Source organism: Opisthocomus hoazin, chromosome 15, assembly GCF_030867145.1.
Source record: "Opisthocomus hoazin isolate bOpiHoa1 chromosome 15, bOpiHoa1.hap1, whole genome shotgun sequence".
Taxonomy (NCBI): domain Eukaryota; kingdom Metazoa; phylum Chordata; class Aves; order Opisthocomiformes; family Opisthocomidae; genus Opisthocomus; species Opisthocomus hoazin.
This window is the reverse complement of record NC_134428.1, coordinates 24,954,343-24,979,898: the sequence shown is the minus strand read 5'-3', so window position 1 is coordinate 24,979,898 and position 25,556 is coordinate 24,954,343. Positions and strand designations below refer to the sequence as shown.

General features: G+C 57.7%; 1 protein-coding gene across 1 annotated transcript; it reads right to left on the bottom strand.

The window, feature by feature from the left end:
• Positions 1 to 350: 350 nt before the first annotated feature.
• SYNGR3 (synaptogyrin 3) lies at positions 351 to 25,556 on the bottom strand. The gene is made up of 4 exons (XM_075435922.1): positions 25,438 to 25,556; positions 13,543 to 13,783; positions 6,544 to 6,686; positions 351 to 4,642 (listed from the first exon to the last, which is right to left on the bottom strand). Exons 1-4 carry the CDS (start codon positions 25,534 to 25,536, stop codon positions 4,433 to 4,435), a joined length of 693 nt encoding a protein of 230 aa, XP_075292037.1. The 5' UTR covers positions 25,537 to 25,556; the 3' UTR covers positions 351 to 4,432.

Sequence of the window (25,556 nt, the reverse complement as noted above, 5' to 3'; positions counted from 1 at the left end):
AACAGGTTGCAGTTGGTACACAGACACTGAAAATACATAGTCACAGGTTGTTCTCTCCAAAGATATCTTTATATATAGAATATATACAAAAGTTGTAAACATTTTAAACTTATTTCCATACACAGTCCACCTTATACTACAATGCACGTAAGATCAGTGACAACTGCAACGCGTGGAAGCGGTCTGCTTACACCGAGGTATCTGCAAAACAACCGTACATCTGCGAGCCACGTTTGGTATCGCTTTGATATTAAAACTCTTAACGAATCTGAGGCGTAAACGCGTATCGCAGTGAGAGGCAGGGGGCTGATCGTGGGTTGCAGGGGGACAGCGCGAAGGCTGGCTGAGCCTCTCGGGGGGTGGGGGAGCCTCTCCCGCTACCCACCGCTTCCCAGTGCTCCCAGCAGCGTCCTGCGAGCAAACCAGGGCGGAACTGGGCCCTTCAGCTCTGCCCAGCACGCTCTGGGAAGGCGAAGGCAGAAGGGAAGCCCGCAAATACACAGAGCAGCAAGAGAAATAATTATTGAACTGTTAGGATTGAGTCCTGCACAGACAGCGGCGCGGGGGGAGCGGCCGGGCGCCGGGGGGGCTGGCTGGGAGAGGGAGGGTGCCAGTTGCCCCTGGGAGGAGGGCAGAAAGGCCGAGGCGTCGCTTGCTGTGGTGGCAGGAGCTGGTGGGACGGTGACGTCCCGACTGCCTGCGGAGGGGACCCGCGGGGAGGGCTCTGCTCGAGCTGCGCCAGATGCAGGTACGTGCTAACGGGGGAGATGGTTTGACAAAATCTCAGCTAAGCAAAACCTCCACCTCGCTAGGAACAGCTTCAAACACTGAGGAAAAATTCCAATTCTTTCCAATCTTTTCATATGTTTAAAATAAATAGGCAAAACCCGCGAGGTGGGAAGGTCAGTGCTGAGAAATAAGCGTGTCGTGGCAGCAGGGCGACTCGGCAAACGCAGCTCCAGGAAAGGTGCAGGGTTCTCTGAATTCTGTTCTCTACACCCAAATTCAGCGCTAACGCTACGCAGAGGCTTTCGGCACAGCGCGCTCCTGCTCGCCTGGGCTGCGGAGATCTCGAGGAGAAGAGGGGATCTCCAGCAGGTTGTGAGGACAGCGTGGGGCACGGCACGAGCTCACCGCACAGCCCCAGCGGGCTGCAAGGAGGGGAAAACTGGGAGGAAGGAGCACGAGGGATGGCGTTACGAACACTTGAACCCCAAATACACTACGGTTACTACACCGACGGGTCCGATTCCTGACCAGGAGCCCGTGGGGTTGTGTCTCGCCGAGTCGCGGACACACCGGCGTGCTGCGCCGGCCAACGCGCGGCACTGCTGACACCGGCAGCTGGTGGGACGCTGCGGGGGCTGGCGAAGAACGAGGGTTTGGTACAGCCCGGAGCTCATGGCACAGCTGGCGGCAGCGGCTCGCCGGCCTCTGACGCGTTTCCACCCAGCCAGGCCTCGCTGGCTGCCGGCCGTGCTGCCGCAGGGCCGGGGAGCGACAGCGGCGTTCGGCAGCGGCCTCACCAACGCACCAGAAAATGGGTTTGTTCGAGGTGGGCAGACGGGCCTGCCAAGGTGCCACGTTAACAGCGGCTTGCAGCCCCGACGCGGCCTCGGCGGGCCGACCACGGGCACGAACCCACCGCTACCGCCGGGAAAAGCCGCCCCGGTCCTCCCCGTGCCGCCCCGCCGGGGCTGCAGCAGCGTCGCGGTGCCAGAGGGAGCAGGGTTAAGCTTCCTCAAGGTGCCTGTTGGTGTGGCAGGACGTCTAATTCCTGGCTCTGGTTTAATCAAGGAGCAATCTGTCTCTGTCCTGCCTCCCTGCTGCCAGGAAGCCTCTCGGGTGCCCAAGCCTCTTCCTCCTCCTCCTCCTCCTCTCCTGCCCAGCAAAGCGCAGCCAGGTCCCTGCACGCTCACCGTGCCGACCACAAGCGAAAGGTAACGCTGGCTTTTGGGGAGCTGCAAAGCCGCTGACCTCAGAAGAACGACAACGCCTCGGGCGGGGGTGATGTCGCGCTGCAGTCGTCCCCGTTTCTCCGTTGCTGCTCCTGAGGCCGGGGCGCGCGGGCCGCGCGTGTGCGTCCCCTCGGGTCCCGCCGCCGGCGGGCGGGAGGGTGGGGAGGAAAGAAAGGCAACGCAGGCCTCGGTGCGTACATTCAGATGTTGTAATATTCAGCATGGTTACACCAGGGGTCAGGACGCATCCCGCAGTCAGACAGAGCTTTAGTTCTTTACGGTTACAAGGAAACTCTGGAACAGTTATATAGTTAGAAAAAATACAATGTACTGAACAAACATTATCTCACGTACAATCAATTTAAACACTTAAATTGATTATAATTTTGCTAAAATATTAACACAAGTACTGTTTGTGCTGCTAAAATTTCAGTGTTCCCTCTAAGGAAAATATTGCTACAGTTCTACCGTACCCTGTATTAAAATCCTTTGCCTTTTTTTCCCCCCCCCATGCAAGACTGACTCTAGAAAAATCACGAGGGTCCTGGAATTACTTTCGGCTTGCACTGTACCGGGGTCTGGGTGTCCCTGGTCTGCTTAGTGCGAGGCCGTCCCGCTGCTCACCAAGCCCAGGCCACAGGCAGACGCCCCGGGTCGCTCTTCCTCGCGCCTTGCGTTGGCCAAGCAAGCGACGCCGCGGCCAAACAGCGCAGCAGCCGCCGGCTCTCGCTCCTGCTGCCGCAGGAGAGGCTGCAGCGGTGCGGGAGAAGCGTCCGAGCGGGGGAATGCGGCCTGGAAAATCCCGGCCGGTGAGCGGGAGGAGCTCGGCGCCAGCCAAGCCGGCCCTGGCTGCGAACGCAGCTTCAGCCCGGGCTGAACAGCAGGGGTTCAAGTAACGCGCGTTGTCACTGATGACGACTGCTCGCTCGCGATGAGATTTGCTGCTTATCGACTCCTGCATTTATTTGCAATTTAGCAGCAGAAATGAGCTGTGTTAATGATGACAAAAAAAAACCTGCTGGAGGCTTTTGCTACAAGGAGAGCTGGGGCAGTCGGTAACTATTGCTTGTCACGAGGTCAGAAGGCAGCACGCAACTTCTGCCGGCGTAAAGCGGCAAGGGGAAACCCCGGCTCCCAGCCGCCGGGAGAGCCCGGGGCCTCTGAGGACGGAGCTGCCACCGAGGGGGTCGGGAATTCAAGTTTCAGCTCCTTTGCTTGGTCCTTAGTGACAAACAGCTCGGCTCGCGGGCAGGGAAAGCAGGCAGGTTGCCGACAAGGATCTACGGGAATTTGCACATTTAGTTGGTTTCGACACGGCAGGAATTTTGCAGCTGAAAACCAAACCTGAGCCTCCTTCCCGGGTGCTTTTCATCCACTCCCTCTCCTCCCTCCCTGCTCAAGGGGACCTCGCTGGCCGGCAAAGTCTTCCCAGTTGTCCTCCTGAACTCCTCATTTCTAGAGACCGCCGGGTGAAAACGGACGGTCCCAGCGGAGGCTCCGCTGCCGCGGGTGACCGACGGTGGCTGCTCCCAGTATGAAAATACAAGTTCCGTGCTCCTAAGGGACGCGGAGTCGCCGAGCCGCCCACCCCTCTGCTGTTGGCAGCGCCAGTAAGCGCTCAGCGCTGCCAACCAGAAATGACTTCTACATTTCCAGACCTTCCCAAGCCCTCGGTGGAGAACCTGCAACGCGCCGCCTTTGCTGCTGATAAAAGGCTACTCCTCGTTAGCAGCCAGCTATTGCTGAACTGGTTTCCAGTCTCAAACAGTAACTCTCTACCCCCTCAGCCAGAACCCTGTTGTAGCGTGGAAGCGATCTGGATACCCAACGCAACCCCCAGCCCGCCGTGCCCCCCCCAAGCCTCTCGCATCCCAAGCGAAGTTTGAAACACCTAAGTGGATTGTTGTTGTTTCTTTGTACAGCAAATATATACAAATAAAAGTAACACAGACACCACTCGTTTCGCTGTGAATTTGGCACTTTCCACGGAACGTGCGCAGGAAAGCTCTGCAGCGGCGCGGGGCCGACCTCCCCCCCGCCGCCCACCCACCCTCGCCACCACGAGACCGATTCTGTGTTAGCTCTGGAAGAACGAGATAAATAGCAACTCCTCAGCTACCGTGTTCGCTAACAGAAAAAGGTATTCCGGGCTCTCCCGGGCGCTCAGCAGAGCCCAGCGCCGACTGCCCGGTGCCAAGGCCTCAGCGAGGGCATTTATCCACCTTCCGCCACGTGTCGGTGACGTGGTAGCAACCTTCCTTCCGACTTAGAGGGAACACTGCTTTTATAAAACCCTTGGACAGGTAAGACAAGAACCAATACCACTGTACAGAATTCACTGCACAACTAGCTAATAGTAAGGAACCCAGCACTGACTCGCCACATGAAGGGAATGGGACTGAATACATTTGCAATCAACCGGTTAAGGGTACTGCACCGTAGGACTCGGTCTCTCGGCACGCGGCCCTCGCCCCTCAGTACGCTGGCACTTGGTAGCCTTTCGGGTTGGCGTCTAAGGTCTCGGTGAAGGGGGGGCTCTGGTAGGTCTCTGTGCTCTCGACGCCGCTGCCGGCCGGGTAGCCGGGGTACGCCGCGTTGGGGTCGGCGGCGAACTGGTCGGTGGCGAAGAGCGACATGTCCGTCCCCAGGCGGTATCTCTGCAGCGCCTTCACCGCCAGCGCGACCTGCGCGGGACGCAGGAGGGTTACGGGGGTGGCAACGCCGTGGACTGGACCCCCTGTCTGCCCAGCACCCTGCATCCCCCCAGCACCCTGCATCCCCCCAGCACCACACAGCCCCCCAGCATCCCACATCACCCCAGCATCCCACATCAGCCCAGCACCCCGTGTCCCCCCAGCACCCTGCATCCCCCCAGCACCGCACATCACCCCAGCACCCCATGTTCCCCCAGGACCCTGAATCCCCCCAGGACCCTGCATCCTCCCAGCACCACACATCCCCCCAGCATCCCACATCACCCCAGCACCCCATGTCCCCCCAGCATCCCACATCCCCCCAGCACCCCATGTCCCCCCAGGACCCTGCATCCTCCCAGGCACCCCGCGTCCCCCCGGCTCGCTGCAAAGCGCCAGGCACACCCCAGCATCCCAGGCAGCTGCTGGCCCCGCTCCGCTATAGCCAAGAGCTAACCCAAGCCCAGACCACAACCCCCAACGCCAAGGAGACCGTTTCTACACGACAGGTTGATCCCCAAAGCTCTGCCTGGGGTGGGGGGCTGCAGCCTGGGCTCGGGTCCCCGGCTGCGCAGATTTGGCACCGCTGGCACCAGTAAACCCATCTGCTGCGGGGAGGGAAAGCCACCGAGTGCCGGGCCAGCAAAACAGGTCAGCCCTGCCGAGACTCCTTCACCCTCTTCCAGGTTGCCCGTATTCAGGTCGCCAAGCGTGGGAAATGCGGGCGGCAGAGCTGCGAGCGCACCACGCTCGCTCTTATTTCAGGAGGTTTCATTAACAATTTGATTAGTTTATAAATGACAGGCTCAGGAGGAAAAAAAAATACCCTGCAGACACGGAGATCGGCTTCCCGACCACGGCCCAGGGCCCGCTCCCCGGTGCTGGTGGGGTGCTGAGCAGGCAGAGCCCCGGGGTTTATGAACGGCACCAGCGGCGGGGCTGCCGGTGCGGCCGCACATCCCGGTCGTCCTCCGTGCCGGTGGCAGGGGACCAGCGTCCCCAGTGCCTGCCCCGGCGTGGGAGCAGATGCTGATGGGACCGGGGAGAGCATCCCACCCAGCTCCCTTCCCTGGCGGCTCCATCGAACGGGCCGGCTGGCACCACAGCGATGGAGAAGAGCTGTGAGGGAGCTGGGATTAAAAGAGATTTATTTGGATAATAACAGAGCAGGGAGCAGTTAAACTGGTGAGGAACTGGAGCCAGGCCTGCTGCTGCAAAGCCTCTGTCTTTGGCCCCAGTTCTTTTAAGGCAACGTGGAATTACTGCACATCTTGGGGGCTCTCTGCCCGCAAAAAGCCAGAGGAGGAGGGGAGGTGATGCAGGGCCCAGCCTCGGAGCAGGAGCCCCCCGAGCGGCGCAGGGACCCCCAGGCACCAGGGACGCACAGAGCCTAAAGGCAGGAGTAAAGGGAGCTTCTGCCAGCCCCTGCCTCCGGGGTGGGCAGCGGAGGAGCCATCCCGGCTTCCCCCCGAGGGTGAGCTGATGAGCCTGAGGGCTCCCAAAACTCCCCTGCGAGCCCCTCAGACCGGCTCGTCACAGCGATCTGCTCCTGAGGGCTGATTTGCTTCCAGGCCACCCCCGGGGGTCTAACGAGGCCCTGAAATGAGGGCAGCTCATGGCTGGTGGCACATTTTCGATGGGAACGCAACTTTCCAGCCGCAGGAGAAGGGGAAGTCTGGAATTCCCCAGCGAGAGGGAACCAGAGCCGATGCTTCCCTGGTCAGACACCGCAAGTTTCATCTCTATTTGGAGGGACCGCAGGTTTCCTGGGTACTGCCCACCAGGATTCGCTTCTCCAAACCGTGCCCCACATTCCTCCTCCCAGCTCAGCGCTGAGCCCAGGGCAGGTTTCATTTCTCCTCTCCCCACCCTAGCTCCGAAGCTGAACTCACCCAGACGATGATGGAGAAGAAGGAGAAGGTGATCGCTGCCCGGGCGGCGTCTGCTCCTTGTGAAACCCCTTTGCTCATCGTCGTCTGCTGCCACTGGTTTGCTAGGAAGCAAAAGGCTACGAACCACAGGAAGGACAAGAACCCTGAAAGAGAACAGAGCCGGTCAGTGCTGCTGCTGCCCACCGCCGCCTCTGCGGCCGGGACCACCGTTTGCTGATGCATGAACACGCCGCCATCAAGATTTTCAAACAGCAACCCTCATCTTGGTGCCCTGGGCTGTGCTGTGGCCCAAACAGAGCTATTTTAAAAGAGGCTGATTTGCAGTCTCCAGAAAAACAGGGATGGAAGGAGCCTTGTAGGGTCACCCCACAGAATCACAGAATGGTAGGGGTTGGCAGGGCCCTCTGTGGGTCACCCAGCCCAACCCCCTGCCCAAGCAGGGTCACCCAGAGCAGGCTGCACAGCACCGCGTCCAGGCGGGGCTGGAATATCTCCAGAGAAGGAGACTCCACAGCCTCCCTGGGCAGCCTGTTCCAGGGCTCCGTCACCCTCAGAGGGAAGAAGTTCTTCCTCGGGTTCAGCTGGAGCTTCCTCTGCTTCAGTTTGTGCCCGTTGCCCCTTGTCCTGTCGCTGGGCCCCACTGGAAAGAGTCTGGCCCCATCCTCCTGACCCCCACCCTGCAGATATTTAGAGGCATTTCTAAGGTCCCCTCTCAGCCTTCTCTTCTCCAGGCTGAACAAGCCCAGCTCCCTCAGCCTCTCCTCACAGGAGAGATGCTCCATTCCCCTCACCATCCTCGTAGCCCTCCGCTGGACTCTCTCCAGTAGCTCTCTCTCTGGGGCACCCCATGTGCTGTCTGCCTGAAGTTCAGCTCACCCCCATTTCAACCTGATCTCAAGGACCTATGAGGACAGCACACCCTCTCTGGACACGCGGTCCTCACAGTCCGTGGGATTCCAGGCTGCTCCCAGGCGTCGAGGCGCTCCCAACTGATTGCCAGCACCCCAGTGTGTTGGCCCACCATTCTCTCCGGTCCCTGGGCACCACTGGTGCACTCCTGGGAGCAGCTCTGGGCTGCTTGGCTGACGCAGGAGACGGCTGAGCAGCTGCAACAGGCTACGTTGGTGCTACCCAAGGACACAGCCAGAGAGCTTCAAAAAACCCAAGGAACAACCACCCAGGAATATGGACAGGCTGAGACAAACCCCTGCTCCAAATGTGGGGATCACGAGCGGCCCCGGGACATCCGTGCATCCCACGAGCGCAGCAAACGAGCACGCGCTCCTCGCTCCCGTGCCCAGGGCAGGGAGGCGCAGGGCTCCCCGCGGAGCCGAGAGGCCCACGGGCTTCACGGCAGAGAGCTCCGCTCGTCCCCGCTGCCCTCCCCTGACTGCACTGCTGTTCTTGGCCTCTCTGGCTCTGCAGGATTGAGCAAAACCACGCCGGTGATTATTCCTTACTGGAACCAAAGCTGGCTGAGCAAGATAGGGCTGCGCTTTCCTAATTCAATCACCAGCCAACAGCACTGCCTGATGCCAAGGAGCTCAGCAAAGAGTCAAGAAGCGAGCCATAAGCCCACAGCGTGAGGAGCAGGGATGCTTTCCAGCGCTGGGAACAGGAGCTGCGCAACCTGGAGCCTTCCATGATGCTGTTTTAAGGGTCTCCAGCTTTCCCGAGCATCCCCAGCACAAAGGCTCTCCCCACCCGCCGATGCTGGGTGCCAGCGCACGCGTGGACGGCTGAGCTACCCAGGGTCTTCCCAGGGATCATGAGCACGCATGGCAGACCAATACAGCAGCCTCACTTTGCCAAATCCAGCTAATGCCTGCCACCAAATCCCCGCCAGATCTCCGGAGATACATTTTCACTTCCCCTCAGGGTGACCACTGGTTGTCAGCGTCAAACGAGACCTCTGAGGTTTATTACTCAAAGGTCATCCTCAGGAACAGAGACAGAATCACAGAATCACAGAATGGTAGGGGTTGGCAGGGACCTCTGTGGGTCATCTAGTCCAAATCCCCTGCCCAAGCAGGGTCACCCACAGCAGGCTGCACAGCACCGCGTCCAGGCAGGGCTGGAATATCTCCAGAGAAGGAGACTCCACAGCCTCCCTGGGCAGCCTGGGCCAGGGCTCCGTCACCCTCAGAGGGAAGAAGTTCTTCCTCATGTTCAGCTGGAACTTCCTCTGCTTCAGTTTGTGCCCATTGCCCCTTGTCCTGTCGCTGGGCACCACTGAAAAGATCTTGGCCGCGTCCTCCTGACACCCACCCTGCAGATATTTGTAAGTATATATTAGGACCCTAATATACGCTTCCTAGTTCCCCAGCTCTGTTGTAACGGGGCTTTACCAGCCGCTGGCCCCCGCTCAGGGAAGCAGATCCAACCCCTAACTGTGGGCACAGGCAGACGCACGCCCGAGACACGGCCTGCATGCGGTGAGCGCGGTGGGCAGCGGTCCCCGGGTCTCAGTGCAGGAGATGCTGAACCACATCTCCAGATGTTGCGCTGCTGCAGCGCTCCCACCTCCGGGTACCGGCGAGCAAATGCCGCGGCAGCGGGGAGCACTGCCCTCCCGCGCTCGAGGACCAAGCCTCGGTCAGGAGCTTCTCACTCAAAAATACACTTTCCTGGAGACAGCAGTGTTTGGAAGTCGAAAAAACAGAGATGAAATGTAAGGGCAGCTCCCAACAGACTCCTTCAGAACCGCGCTGTGGGGAGCAGAGGGATGCTCAGGGACAAGCTCTGGGGCCACGCAGGGCTGGCACCATGGGACACTGGTGCTCTCCAACGGGACTAGGCTGTGTCACTGGGTTACAGAGGGTGAGCGTGCCTGGGGGGACTGTTTCTTGTTGAACACTCAATCTGGCACTGTGGGTCCTCCCTCGTAGGCTCCTGGGCAGGGCACGAGTCGCAGCCGTGACACGGGGGCTGCCCGCCTGCCAGCATCACGAAGCCCCGTCTATCGCTGGTGTCTTCTATGGGTCTTCAAGAGTTAAAATGACATCATGCAGATCTCCGACCGTGCGCCGGCTGCGCTGGGTATTGCAGTCACCGGCTCCCTCTGCAACACTGAGATACGCCAGACGCTGACCTTCCTGGTGCGAAAACCATTAGCTTGTCAGCCAGAAACCTCTAGCTGGGGTCATGCCTGCTGCCACCCAGCTGGCTTCTCAGAGGGTTTGCAACGCAGAGACAAGCCTTTTCCCTCCACATTCAGTTCCACCTGGATCCCTGAGAAGAAAAAGGATTTCCTCCTGCGCCGTGGGGAAGTGGGCAGGCAGGTATCGCTGCCAACGGAGGAGCATCTCCAGAAACACCAGCCAGCCGTTGTTTGAGGTTTGGAGGACGGACCCACGCCTGCATGTGAGATCAGACCTCCCAGGGAGCTCTACAGGAACTATTTTTGCTTCTGTACCAGCGCTTATTTTCATTCGTGGTCATGTTCACCTTCTGCTGGCGTCCTTCGAGATGAGGCTTTGCACCGGTGAGGTGAATCGGACACGCAGGATTGCCGCCCAGCCCCTTCGCACCCAGTGCCTCACCGGGAACATGGCTGTGCCCCCGGCCGGCACCCACAGGCGCAGTCCCGCCGAGGGGCTGGCAGTGCCCGCTCCCAGCCCCAGTGCCCTGACAGCACCAGGTGTGAGCGGGTGTTTTGGAGGTGTCTGTGGCTACCCGTGAATTTTAAAACCTAACGAAGAGAGCTGAGCTGCCGGTGGCGTGGTGAGGCTGCGTGTGCCGGCCCCGACTCCAGCTGGAAACAGGCAGGCAGCAGCTCTGCACCCTCCAGCACCCCAGGCACCCTCTGCACCCTCCAGCACGCTGGGGAAGAGGAGCACGCCAGGCAGCACCGCAAGCCCCAGCAGATAATTATCGTTTTAGGATCCGCAGACAACAGAGTGCAAACACCAGGAAAGATGCGTTACAGCCATAATTACAGCCTGGTCCCAAGCAAGCGCACATCTATGGGAGCAGCTGTAAGAGCAGATGGAGGAGAAAGTCGCAAATGCCGTTTGCATGGTGTGGTGGCCCTGCCTGCACCCCTGCCCGTGCCCCTGCCTGTGCCCCCACGTTCCCTCCCAGCCGGCTCGGGGGGCTCTGATCTGCCACTGATCCGACACAAGTCCTCCTTCCCTCAAGCCAAAGCAAGCTGCGGGTTAACGCTTTCATCAGCTCCCCCCACAACCCCAGAGACGGCGGCTGCCCGTCGGCATCTGCTTTGCCAGCAGCCAGCATCAGGCTCCTGGGTGAGCGGGGCGAAGGGCCAGAAGCCCCCCACACACACTGCCCGGTGTGCAATGCTCCCTCGTACCTGAGCGTGCTCCTCACCCGGTTACTCCCCAGATGCATTTTCAGCTTTTATACTAAGCTATAACACAGAGATGACACATGGAGAGAAAGGATGGAACAGTTGCAAGGAAAAAAAATAGGAAACCAAGAATCCCATCCTTGATGGGGGGGAAAAAAGAAGGGGACAGCTTAACAGTCCCACAGGGGAATTCTCCAGGAGAACAACCCCAGAGACGGCGGCTGCCCGTCGGCATCTGCTTTGCCAGCAGCCAGCATCAGGCTCCTGGGTGAGTGGGGCAAAGGGCCAGAAGCCCCCCACACACACTGCCCGGTGTGCAATGCTCCCTCGTACCTGAGCGTGCTCCTCACCTGGTTACTCCCCAGATGCATTTTCAGCTTTTACATTAAGCTATAACACAGAGATGACACATGGAGAGAAAGGATGGAACAGTTGCAAGGAAAAAAAATAGGAAACCAAGAATCCCATCCTTGATGGGGAGGAAAAAAGAAGGGGACAGCTTAACAGTCCCACAGGGGAATTCTCCAGGAGAACAACCCCAGAGACGGCGGCTGCCCGTCGGCATCTGCTTTGCCAGCAGCCAGCATCAGGCTCCTGGGTGAGTGGGGCAAAGGGCCAGAAGCCCCCCACACACACTGCCCGGTGTGCAATGCTCCCTCGTACCTGAGCGTGCTCCTCACCTGGTTACTCCCCAGATGCATTTTCAGCTTTTACATTAAGCTATAACACAGAGATGACACATGGAGAGAAAGGATGGAACAGTTGCAAGGAAAAAAAATAGGAAACCAAGAATCCCATCCTTGATGGGGGGGAAAAAAGAAGGGGACAGCTTAACAGTCCCACAGGGGAATTCTCCAGGAGTTACTAACGAGGAGGTAGTTAAACAAGGGCAACTACGCGGGTCAGCTCTGCCTCCTGGCAGGTTGGGTGCCCGAGGCTGCTGGGAGGGCACGGTGGGCTGGGACCTCTGCAACTGCGGAGGCTTCACGTGCCAGCAAGACCCTGCGCTTCAGCTCTGCTGCCGGATTTGCCTCTATCGACACTTATTCTGGGAGCAACCAACTGCCTGGCATTTCCACGTGGGTGGGTGTACAGGCTGTGGCAGCCGGGCTCTAAGCAAGGTTTGGGGCAGCCATCATTCCAGAAAAGCAAAGGCACATAAGGCTGTGGGTGGGAAGGGACCTCTGGGCGCCATGGGTCTGACCCACCGCTCCAAGGGGGTCGGATGGGAAAGGGAAGGACCAGGCTGCCCCATTCCTCCTGCCGGAGCCCAGGGACCCGCACCCTCCCCTGGGAGCCAACGGGGCAACAGCACATCTGCAGCATCGCCCCGAATTTGGGCTTAGGAGATGCAAAAACCAGACCTAGGCAGAGATGGGTTTTCCTGCAACCATGGACTTTGTTACAAGAGCCCCGGACAACGCTCCCGTTTATACCAGTATCAAGCTGGATTTCAGCACACCATGTGCTAGGGTGCCCTGTGGGAAATGGTTCATTAAGCGGGGAAATCAGGGATTGTACAAGAGCAGCGAGAAAGGTAAGGAGCTGCAGAGGCAGAGACCTTGCAGGGCAGAACCTGGCTCCTCCAGCTCGCCGCTGAAGCCCGTGAATGCCCACAAAATGCATGCCAAGTGCAAAAGAGGAATGAGGCAGAGATTGAGAGCGGTGCCGTTTCACACACGCCTGGCAGGGGCGAGAACGGCTGTTAGGAGGTGGAAGGCCGGGAGGATCAGAGCCTCGCACCGCGGCACACAGCATCGCCACAAGATGGATGTGATGTTCCCCTTCGTCTGAGCTGAAGGGTTGCAGGCACCGAGCCCCACAGAAGCGGCTGTAAATATCAGCTAACGAGGGCTGGACGCTGGCGCTCTAGCAGCATAGAAATAAGCTTTCCAGCAAGGACAGCACATCCCGAAAAACAAGCAGGGAGGTGATGACAGATGTCTTCATCTGGGACCAGAGAGCCACCAGCGATGTTTGTGCTGGATAAATCACCTTCAGACTTCGCTAACACCAGAGCCTGGAAATGGAGAACGTCAGCTGCAAAGTCAGCTGGGCAAATCCCACAGCAGGCGAGCGGAGCCTCTCCCAGCTCAAGGCATCCTGCCTGCTCATGGTCACGTGGATGAGCCCAAGATGGTGCAGAAGAGCCACAGAAGCTCTTGGGAAGGCCAGACCCACCTGCACACCGCAGTCCTGGAGGCAGCGTGGGGTTATAGTGGTGTGCAGAAGCGCGTTTCTGCTTTGCTCGAAAACACACACGCACAAAGTGAAAACAGACCCAGGTGTAACTGATGGAACGACACTTGCTTGAGCCAGCAACAGGAGATGTGGGAGGGGAAAACACCCTGTCTGGTCTCCGAGATGCGACCACCAAGCTGCGGTTCTCTGTGTGGCCTCACCGAACCCAGCTCAGCAAATGCCTCCGACTGCAGAAGTGACACAGACGAGTGGGACACCCCACGGTCCCCTGGCTGCCACGCACCGGCTCCCTCGCTGCTGCCTCTGAGCTCACGGCCGGATGGGACAACCCATCTGCCACCCCTGTCCTCCCCGACAGAGGCACACGCGTCGTGCCACGCCATGGGAGGTAAGGACTCCAGCGTGGAGCTGCAGGGCACAGCAACAACCCCGCGCTGCCCACGGAGCCAGCATTGTCCTTCACAAGCTCGGCGAAGCCAGAGACGTACCTGAAAAGCCGAGGTCCAGCAGCACGGCCCGTTTGCGGTCCTTCACGCTGCTGATCTGCTGGAAGTAGAGGTCCACGACAAAGAAGAAGATACAGCCAAAGAAGGCGATGATGCCAACGGCGATGCCGTAGCTGCAGGCACTCTCATTCTCATTGAAGATGCAGAGCAGCTCAGGGTCCCGGCTGTCCTTGTTCACGTAGCACTCATTCACGATGGAGCCAAACACCACAATGGAGAAGATCTGCAGAAGGAAGGAGAAAACACAACTTGCTGCTGTTTACATTTAACTCTGTTTTCCAACAGCAACATAATTGGATTCAATCCTGTCTTTGACTCCATGGCAACATGGCATTTGCTAGAGAGATCTCGACTCTCGCTTGGTTGGTGGCCCAAAGCAGCGGGCTAGTGGATGGTACCGAGGTCCTCCTTCGCTGTGAGCCCATCTGCCTTTCAGCAGCTTGGTTTGCAGAGTATTTTAAGAGATGTTATTCTCCAGTCAGGCTAGGGAGGGAAAAAATAAATAGACGGGCCAGGTCTCTGCACAGTCTTTCTGCCTGCGCCGCTCTCTGCTGTCAGGCTGTGCTCGATAAACCCCCTTGGGTAACTGAGCAGGGAGAAATGAAGTTACAGAGGATAATTGGGCTGCTGAGCAGGCTGAGCCGGGAAGGACTGGATGCCCGCTGGAGTGGGGATGGGACACGGCAGCCGGGAGGTGGGCAGCAGCTCACCCAGGCGCAGCGGGACAGGCTGCCCTGTGAATGACAGGGCGATTTTTCGCCCGGCTTAGCAGGGGTTGAAGGATGCAGCGCCTGCATCCGCTACCCAGTGACCTGATTTTGGCCCCGAGAGGGACGAAAGGGCAGGGGGGTTGCTGGTGGCTGCCCAGGTCCCAGCGCTCCGACCCGAGGGCTTTTCACTTCCCCCCAGGCAGGGCAGGAGCCGGACGGCAGCACGCAGCCGTCTGCCTGACTTAATGCCATTGACGATGCTGCATGCTAAGTAATTCCCTTCTCCCTCCCTTCAAGTGGCATGACAATTTGCGATGGAGCCTGCTCCATTAGAGCCCGGAAAGATCTGTGCCACTGTTTGGATTTCGAGGCTGGGAGTAGGGAGGGAAGCCAGGCGTGCAGACAACCCCCCCCCCCAAGCTGCGAACCTCTGATCTCGCCCCTCGCTGCCAGCACCAGCTCCCCGCTCCCCGCATGACACAGCTGGAGGCCACGTATGCAGGCGGGGAGATAAGAGGGGACCCCTGGGAGCTGCTGGGGTCTCGGGATACGGTGCAGCTCCCGCTATGTCTTCTCCAGTAACAAGAAGACAAGGAGTGCACGAGACCGAGACAGGTGACAGGCAGAGGCGGCTGCCGAAGAGCCACATGACGAACTGTGGCTGGTGGCCTTTGCAAAGTCACCTGTGTCTCACCCACAGAGCTGACGCCCAGCCGTGGGCCACCTCCGACAGCCCCGCGCTCCCCGAAGCGCAGCGTTAACAGAGCTGGGTGAAACGGAGCAGAAGCCGCTACGAGCAAACCGTTCAGCAAGCTCTAACCACTCTTCAAGACAACATCATGATAGACATTTTCTCCCAAGCGCTGGCCAAATGCCTCACTCCCTCCCGCCCCAAAGGATTTCCTTGGGATCTCTCTCCTCCAAACTCCTCCCAGTGCTGAGGTGAAGCCGTGCCAGAGCTGCTTCTGTCTGAAGCTACAAGTGTCCCGCTAGCAAAGGCATCTCAGACTCCTCCAAAATGGAGAACAAAGAAATGGATCTTCAAGGGACTGAATTACTAAAATGTGAAGGATTGATGAGGAATTTTTTTTTTCCTCTGTAGGGTGATGTCCGAAATAAATGATGAGCAGAAGCAGCAGTCTCTGGAGTACATCCTACCTTAGGTGTGTAGGAGCTCCTGCAAGCAGCTACCCCAGCACCCCAAGTCTACAACTTTGCCACCAGCTTCTCACGCTGGTATCTGCCAGCAGGTGATGGATGAGCAGGTTGCACCAGGCTCACTCCCACCTCCAGAAACCCACCAGCAGGACAACCGAGGGCAGGGCTCATCTTCACACCCTTTGAGCCAGGAGCTCTGTTAGTGACAGCAGACTCAGATTGCTTCTAGCACTTAAAATTCAGGCCAGCAGCGAGCTGGCCTGCGTCGGGTGGTGGAGATGCTCTGAGACCTGCTTGCTAATTTAGCTGGCGTCCCTGAGCTACCCGAAGATGTGCAGGAGGAAGACCACGTTGTACCCAGCCCGGAGACCCCCACGCTGCAGTGTGACAAGGCTGCAGGGAATCACGCAGCCAGGCTCTCCCGAAATGCTCCATCCCTGCAAGGAAACAGAACACGGCGGTCCCACCACGGGGTGAGCAGGAGAGCAGAGCTTGTCCCCAACACCGGTGACGGCGGCGGCCGTCCTGCCCTGCTCAGCTGGGAGCGGGCGACATCCTGCTAAATCTCTCAGGGATTCACCTGTGGGTCTCAGCAGCAGCTCTTTGGGGCTCTTGCCACCAAAACACCTCGGGTATCTCCCATCGCCGCCCTAGACTCCTGCTCTGCGCTGGGCCCTTCCCTCCACAGCCTGCTTAGCTGAAGGGATCAGCATGTCCACCCTGGCAGAGGCGAGCCACGCGTCCCTGTCTACGCGACGGGCAGCAGGAGTGGGTTTCAGCCCTGGAAACACTCCTCTGCTGCAGGAACTGGCCTGCTCCTGAATGACGTCCTCCTAGAAACGTCGGCTTCCAGATGTGCATCTGCAAAATTCAGGTCCAACCCTTGATTTCCCCTTGAGCGTTAACAGGGGATAGAAAGTACCTATGTCCCATGCACATCTCCATGGCTGGCACGAGGGATAATCACACCTTCCTCCTCTGCGAATTTAACCACTACCCGGGGTACCATTCCCACACATCCCTGGCTCATCTCAGCTCCAAGCACCAGCCACGAGCTCGACGGCAACCGAACGACCTGCCTGGACGTGCACCCTCTTCCTCGCTGGCGCGGCACTTAGGGAGCGCTCGGCTGTCACGCTGCGATGGGCACATCATCATCATGCAAAGAGCAAAAGGGTTGCATTGTAAGAAAGAAACAACAACAAACAGTAATAATCATTTTGCCAGTGCTTTGGCAGCAGCTGTAATATCAGTAGTTGTAAAAATCTGTTCATAAATAATGCAAAATTGTTATTTACCATCAGAAATAGCAGCAGCATTTATAAAACAGACCCTGGAAAAAATAACGTGGTTCTGGAAAACATGAATAATTGAGAACCTCTGATTCCATGGGATTATTTCTCTGGCAGACCAGCGAACTTCTATTCAGCTTCTCCAACAAGTGTTTTACTTCGTCCTCCCAGGACTAACAACCTGGACTACCTCTCTGTGCTTCCAGCTCCCATCAATACGATTACGGCCGTTGCAGGACGGGGCGTCTGGCTGCCTGCACGCAGGTCCGCACCCCTGGGGCTGTCGACGGAGGATGCCCAGGCAACGCTTCAGGGATGGAAATGGCAAGAACAGACATCTCACTGCTTCAAACCCCCGAGGGTTTTGCGAAGCAAAGCATCCTTCTTGCTGCCGGACGACCCGGGCAGCTCCCCCCGCCAGACCCCCTCGGCCGGGCGCTGCCCGCAGCGATTCCGCACAGGCAACGCGGGACACACGGCTTCTTCTCGGGAGGCTGGAACAGGAACGAGCCGCAAGCACACACATTTGATAGATGCGCTCAAAACATCAGCACTGGCTGAAATACTCCTGTCAAAACATGCTTTTCAGTGAAAACAAGGCTTTCCAGTGAAAACAAGCTTTCCATCGGTTTTCTCCCCCTCCTCCTGTGATTGAACTTTTATAGTTTTTCTTAAAAAAAACAACTGGGAGTGGTAAAAGATTTTAATGAGAATAGATCTGGTGTTGTCTTTCTAAGTATAGGTGGGAAAAAAAAATTTTGAGAAAAAGTGGGTAGATGAGGGAAAATAAAACCCCTATTTTTTTTTTAAAGTTCATGCAAAACATTTACCAATCACCTCTACAGACTGCACTTGCTCAAGCCCACAACCAGTTCACCAGACTTGAAAGCAAAAATACAAGGTCAGATTTTCCACTGCAAGTGAGATTTTACGGGTCCTAAGGAAGGAGGCTGGGATTCCGCTCTCCGGGGATGCCCCACCGACTCGCACCTCCTCCTGCCTGCCAGGTCGGTCCCCAAAACTGCAGTCCCCGTGACCAGGCACAGCAGTGCCAGGACTCGGGACCAGGTGCCAAGGTCACCAGCACGGGGGGATCTGCCGCGCGAGCCTCTGCATCCCGAGCCCACCCACCCTTCTAACGGGGCTTCTCCATATCTCACAGGCTTTGCAAAGCAGCCTGAGCATTCACAGGACGCTCCATTCTCCAGTTGAACAGCCCAACACAACCAGCAACCGATTTTACTCTCGTTGGGTGATCTGCTGCAAGACCCAGTAAGAAAACTGGATTACCTCCAGCCACCCCAGTATGAAACTGCATCCCCCTGCCTTAGCTTTCACATCAACCTGCTTGCAGCTCGGGGTCTCCTGGCCAGCAGCCCGCCATGCAGGTTGCCGAGCCCTGCCTCTCCCCGGTGCCCCCGGCACGTGGCTCCGGCAGCACAGACCATTAATGCTGCTCCCCGCATCCAGAGGCAGGGAGGGATGGGAAGGAGCAAAGCCATCTTCTCCCATCCCTTCCATTAAGGCTTGCACTTCAGCCACACAAAGGAGCTTCTGTGCCTCAGCCACACCCCGGGAGGAAGAACGACGAGGCATGAAGTGCTCGGAGCCATGATGACGCAGACCAGCTGCTCGTGGAAGTGCCAAGGTGTCCACGATTCACCAAAACCAGCGAGAAGCCAGGGACCTCACTTCTTAATGAACGCCAGCTGCCCAGTTCCACCAGTTTAAAGCTTGCTTCCAAGCAAGAGGGGCCAACCTCACCAGGCCAATCAGCATTTCTGTAACACTGGGAAAAGGGACAGCTCTTGGCAGCGATCGGTGAGAGGGTCTGGGCACACCGGCCATGATGGATTCCGGCAAACGGCTGGTGCAAAGCCAAAAGCAGACTGGTTTTGAGTATCACCCCAAAACCCTCGGGGAGCACCCTAGGGACGCTGCTCACCCAAGGCTGGAGGCTGCGTGCGGGCAGGAGCCGCAGCTCCACGGCTGCCTTGGGTATGCAAAGTACTGGACTCAGACACACACCGCACACGCTCTCCTTGCTCGCTGCCCGACCCCCGTGTCCCCCACTCACCCTATTTTAGACAAGACCTCCTGCCTCTTTTGTCCTCTCTGGCAACGGCCGTTAAGCGCAGGGGACCGGGGCCGAGCGCCCAGTGCTGGTGGATGCCCTGGCAGGGGCTGGGCTGGAGCGACAGGAGGTGATGGCACACGGCGGGCAGGCTGCCGGCAGCACGGACACGCAGGCAGCCCTGCAGCAGGAGACCGAGGGACATCTCATTCTTCTCCCAAAAAATGAGAAAGGGGGAGCCTGAGAGGGCAGGTTCCCTGCCCAGCAGTGTCCAGGCGCTCGTGCCCACGCTGCTGGACCCACAGCTGCTGACAGACCCTCGCCGGAGCCCAGGGCGCTGGGACACCTGGGTGCCCCACGAAGGAGACACCATTTTAGGTGCGCACAAAGCTGGGAGACCTGTGGCCGCCGTCTCTGCGCCAGATTTTTCCCACCTGGAAGAAGGTGGCCGGCCAGGCTGCCTGGCTCGGCTCTGTAATTACACTTTGCAGATTCCCGTTCTCTCCTGGGGCTTGAGCCGGCCCGACCCCAGGACACACACATTTTTCATCCACGTTGCTTTTAGCCTTCTGCAGCCCAGGCACCTGAAATGTGCTTCAGGAGACCGCGGGGTCTGAGCACAGCCATCGCAAGGAAAAAAGCAGCTAACACAAGAGAGCACAAGCTGAAAGCTTCAGTGTGTGAACAGTCAGCCATTTTACAGTGAGATGTTTCCACTGCTGATGCACTGTACTTTGATTTGGGACCTATAAAAAACCTTACCAGAAGGTGTGGGGTTGTAGGAGACTGCAAAACCTTGCTTTGATTACACACGCAAGCAACCATTAATGTCAACACGAAGGAAATTGAACGCACGAAGAAAAATAATCCACCGCTAATTTGCTCTGCTGTAGCTCAGAATCAACGGTGCTGGGCACAAACTGCACGTACAGAGCCAGGATCAGTGCCTGGGTGATCCTTCACCACTTGCACGCAAGCGTCAGTGGGAGAGATGCCGCCCTCCTCGAGGCACCACCCAGCACGCGAGGGACGGACGAGCAAACGGGAGGGGAAAACAATTACGGTCAAACCAGCACAGGCCAAATCCTGCCTAGCACTGAGCGTTTCCCCAAGCCCCCATTAAGCCCTCGTCTTGAGTCGCGTACCTCGTGCGGATACTCCGCTCAGGGGTGAGTGAGACCCTTGGCAGAGGGCTGGCCACCTGCAACACCCACCACGCTCAGATTCTGGGGGAATCGGGTCCCGTGTCCCTCTCCAGTTCATCTCTACAGTTGTCAGTCACAGGGAAATTTCCAGCACAGATCTGCAGAATTTACTGGAAGGTGTGAAGACGAAAGAACTGCTTTAAGCACTGCCAGATCTCCCACAAGGACTATGGATACGACCACAGAGGAAAGACCTGACGCGGTTTCTGGCACCAAGAGGGGTGGCACGATGCTGGCCGTAACAGGTTTAGGGACATGTCTACCAGGCTGATCCGCTTGGGAAGGATGCACAGTGATGACCACATGACCGATTTTTCCTGATTTACTTTTTCTAATGTGGCAAGAGATGCTGGCTGAAACACAGCGCCCATTCAGAGTTCCTAATCTAGTAACGCAATCTGAGCACATGGCGAGCCGGCAGCGTTTTGAACCAGTGATGACAGGAAAATGATAATTTAGCAGCATTTTAAGCTCAGATGCAGTGAAACTTCTGTATAATTCCATTACCAAAAATGCTAAATTTAAGTTCTGCCTTTAATCTACAGCCCACGGAGAGAATAAAGACGGAAATCTGGTGACCCTACTGAAAAGCAGCCAAGACCAGACACAGTCCAGAGCAGCTAAGATCACGCTAATGATTCTCCACGTCGCCGCGGGCTCCTTAAGTGCCAGACCAGCCTTGCAGCTCTTCTCTAAAAGCCCCAAGTGCTCCAGAGTCAGTGAAACCCCTGAAGGCCGTGGGAGCTATTCGGCGCTTGCAGCACTAGGGCTCCCACCTCGGGTTTCTCGCTGATGTCTCCTGGGGAGGTCCCAGCCCCGTGCTGGGTACGCCAAGCAGCCACCTCCAGCTGCCTCTGCAGGATGCCTGGAGCAGGCAAGGTCTGCTCCAGCCAGGGAGCTTTCCAGGCGCCAGCTCCAACCCTTTACAAGAGCTGTGTGTTGCAGCCCTGCAAACCCAAACGTATGCCCCGCAGACCAGCACTTCTGCAGCTTCACCCCGGGCGTGAAACTCCTCAGAAGTGCTCTGCCCTGAGGGTGCGGGGTAGCGACAGTCCTGAAGCCACAGTCTTCTACGTTTGCTGCCTGGCTCTTCTGCTCCTGAGCTTGTTTCTTCTAATAAAAATAAACACACCTTTTACCATGAGCACAGACACCGCCCTTTCCATCCCTGTGGAGAAACAAACCAAACGTGGACTAGGACAGCAAGGGCACGCTCCCTCCCTCCGGGAACCACCACCTAATTCCTGACACATCAAGCCACCACCCGGCACTTCCCTGACTAAAGTCACAACTCGGCAAAGCGCACTTCCCTTGCTGAAAGGCAATGATCTGCTGTATCATGGACTAAGACCCACACAAGTGCAAAGCTCAGCACATAAAAATCTGAGCTGAAGAAACCTCTGGTCATACAAGTTCCCCACCACACATCAAAGGCTACAGGGACTGCCACTTCCCTGCCATGCCTCTGCCAAATAATCAGATCTGGCTGCCCTAGCCCAGTCCCTTAATAAAGGTTTTGCTCTTAAAAGCATAAGACTATTGCAAGGAAAACCAAAACAAAATACTGGGCCTAAGGAGATAAAATACTGCATAGGGAAAGCTCTCTCCAGTGATCCAAATGGTGAACTACAAATTAATTCAACTTTAAGAAACAAGAGATATGGCAGCAGATGGGGTCAGGCAGCTGCCAGCGTGCCGGTTGCAGGCAAGGTTGTCCAGCTGTGCAGGTCAGCAACACGGGAGTCACTGGAGCAAAAAAGAGCCATTTAAAAAAAATACCTGAATATTCCTCTATGTTGTAGTAAAATAGGGACCAGATCTCCTGCTGAGCTCCCCAGGGGCAGAGGGAATGGCTGGGTGGGTGGAGGGAGGCGAGAGCGGCCCAGCCCTTCCGAGCAGGCTGTGCCAGCGGGACCGGGCACCGCGCTTTTACTGTGGCTCTTACTGAAATTCACAGGAATTACTGAAAATTTTTTCCAGAACTGCTTTTAAAAGTCAAACCAATCCCTACGTTAAATGAGCAATGCCCCTGCAAAGCTGCGTCGCCACTTGAAAGTCTAGCTGGTGCTGGCAGTCACAGAGAAAGGAACTCATGATTCTGCGGGCATCCTTCATGAATATCGAGTTTGTTTTGCTGTGCAAAAAAGGTCTCAAAAGGAAACCACAAGAGTGATCACATCTTCATCTGTAAAACAGCATCAGACAGAGGGGGAAGAAATGAATGAGGAACCGTTAAATGGTTCTTTCCAGCTTTTGATTTTACAGCTCAAGCCAGGAGCGGTTTGTTCCCCTCAGATACTCAGAATCACGGTATCTGTCAGGGAGAGGTTGCTGTGCGAGGCAGAACCAGGAATCCCCTTTTACCATCACTTACATTTGGGGATTTCTACACCGAAGTCACCGCTCACCTGCAGGTCTCTTAGACATTTGCCAGCACAAGGTTTGAAGCCCCTGCCCCGAAGCAACTACCGGCGTCACAAAACGGAGCTGGACCCTCCCTTGGCGACAGCTCGTCGTGAAACCCCAGCAACGGCCACCAGCCACCAGCCGGACCCCAGTCGCTCGCACCGAGCGATGGCTCTCCATCACCCATGCTGCCACGCAAACCAGCCCATCTCAGGCAGCTCCCTCCTTTTCTCATCATTTCTTTTTACCATCACACTCGCAGCGAGGGTTACGTCTGCGAGGTTTGATCCAACTGCACAGGTTAAACATCTTTAAAAAGATGCATCAACAAAGCACAGGAAGGAAAACCACATGAAGAAAACCCACCCCAACACCTAAACTCAGTCATCCTCAAAGACTCAGTCAAGGGCTTTCTGAATAACCATCCACGGCTGCTACGTGCAGGCACAGGCAGCTCGTCCCCGCCGTCATGGCAGGCTGGAGAGCCCAGGAAGGTTTCTGTTCGCTTTGTGCATCAGGGAGTGTCTCGGCAGGGCGCTGGTCCGTGCCACCCGACCGGCCACCAGCACGGTGCGGTAAGGGGCAGACACTGCCATGTGCCACTGGCGCAGGAATTACCAGTGCCAGGGCAGAACAGAAAGGAGGAAAGGCTGGCAGAGCTGGGGCTGTTCAGCATGGAGAAGAGAAGGCTGTGGGGAGACCTTAGAGCAGCTGCCAGTGAGCTGGAGAGGGGCTTGTGACAACGGCGTGGAGGGATAGGACAAGGGGTGATGGCTTTAAACTGAAAGACCAGAGATTTACATTAGATATAGGGAAGAAATTCTTTACTGTGAGGGTGCTGAGGCCCTGGCACAGGTTGCCCAGAGAAGCTGCTCCGTCCCTGGCAGTGTTCAAGGCCAGGCTGGATGGGGCTCTGAGCACCCTGGGCTGGTGGAAGGGGTCCCTACCCAGGGCAGGGGGATTGGACTGGATGATCTATAAGGTCCTTTCCAACCCAAACCATTCTGTGATTCTATAATTCTATGATTCTAAAGGCAGTAGAGGCCTCACAGGCAAATCCTCGTGGCAAACCCTCCATCCAAGCTCTCCATCTTGACAAGAGTCCCGTCAGGCAAGAGCAGCAAAGCGACTGCTCAGAAGGAGCCTGGGCACACACTGCCTCACAAAAGCTACAAGAAAACAGCGATGGCCACGCAGGTGGGTGGGCAGGAAACCTCCCCTCACACCTCTCAACTGCCTGAAGTCCCTGCTCACACTGCAAAGGAGCCATAAACGATGGTTCAAGCCACAGGTAACCGGACTGCAACAGCTGAGCGAATGCCAGCCGGCTCTCTGAACCCCCGAGCTGGAGCGGTGATGGAAAACGGTCCCTGACAGATCTGCCAGCAAATGTCAGACCTGGGAAAAGTGGTCCAAAGGGCTTTTAACATGAGCTTCCACGGCTCGATCCCCAGCCCACTGAAAACAGCAAAAAACCTCCCCTGGAGCTCAGTGGCTTTGGAGCCGGCTCTCAGCACTGCAGACATTTACGCCTGGGCCAGCTCTGCGTGTGTCTCACGTCTGTCCACGTCAGTGTCCCCCTGTACTGGGTTAGAGTTAAGTTGATGCATTTCTGTAGTGCCTGGTTTTCACAGATTCCCTGTGAATGCAGAACTGTGAAACGAGTGACTTGGTTGGCCATTGAATAAACCAGCCAACGAATACACACATGAACATTTTCTAAACTGGGATTTTTATCTCTATATTCCATATCTTGTTCCTGCTTCCCAGCAGCATCTGATCCCCTGCTGTACAACAAGGACGGTGAGCAGTCTGGGTGCGTCGTGGCAAATTTCTTTTACGAGGACCCTACCTCACCATCAGTGGGCCAACAATTTATCTAACCATACCCAAAACCAACACCACTGCCAACAGCTTGCCATTGCCACTCGAGGAGGATCTAGGTGGATCTAGGCGGATCCAGACCAAGTTTTCTGGACTGAGGCAACGCTTTCAGGAGACAACTGCTGCCAGGTGCCTGAACCCTGCCCAGAATGCCCCAGATCCACACCCGCTCTCCGTTCTTCCCCAGCCACAGAGCTAGGGGCTTTCTCCAAGCCTTGGAAAGCCCACTGGCTCCCACCCAGCAAAACACTTCAGCATGGGATTGCAGCTGGAATTGCTCACGTGCTTACAGCTAAGCACATGCTTCCAGGCTGTGCCGTGCAGGGCCTCGGCCAGGGCACCCCACCCTGGAGAGCCCGCGCCGTGCTGGCTGGCAGGAGGGCAGCCGGGCGGGCAACACCTCCTCATCACACCTCTCCTTCCCTCCCTGATGGCCTCTGGCACTGCTGAAGGTGACACGGAGCCAGCGCGGGCAGCCGAGGGCCTCCGTGCACAGCAGAGGCGCGACACGGGCACGGACGAGACCCCCAGGCCCGGCCCAGCTCGCCCACAGCCTCCGGCCAAGCACCGGAGCCAGGAGCCGGCCGCAGCGAGACCCGGGCAGCCACGGGGGGCTCTTGGGAAGGGCCGACCTCCCGGAGCCACGCACCCTTGTAGCCCCGAGCAGGTGCAGGCCAGGCGAACCACCGGCTGCCATCACGCCTCGGGCAGCCGCGCTCCGCGGCCCAGCGAGCCCCAGCGAGCAGCTCCCGCGCCGCTCACGGAGCATCGGCGGGCGAAGCCTTCCCTGCGCGGCCGCTCAGCGCAGCCCGAGCCCCGCTCTGCGCTCGGCTGCAGTCGCTCCTACGTGGGAAACGGCCCCCAAACCTGGCACCTTTCCGCGGAGCAGGGCTGGCTCTCGGGTTTCTGCTGTCACGGATGCGCGGGAGGAAGGAAAATGTCCTCTGCCTCCCGGCTGACACCCCATCCCCTGCCCTTTGCTGAAGCCCCGGGGACTAAACCATCCCTCGCCCTGTGCTCCAGCACCGGGGACAAACCCGGGCATTGGGGCACGGAGGGGCTCGCCGAGGGGGTCTCCCCGCCGCCCCCCGCCCAGCCCCGCCGCCCCCCCGCCCCGTCTCCCGGCCGGTCCGGCCGCGCCGCCTCACCCAGGTCGTCACCCGGAGGATGGTCTGCGGCTGCTTCAGGAAATCCAGCGGGTCGATGGCCCCCCCCGCCCGGCCCGCTCCGAAGGACGCTCCTTCCATCTTCCCCCGCCGCCCGCTCC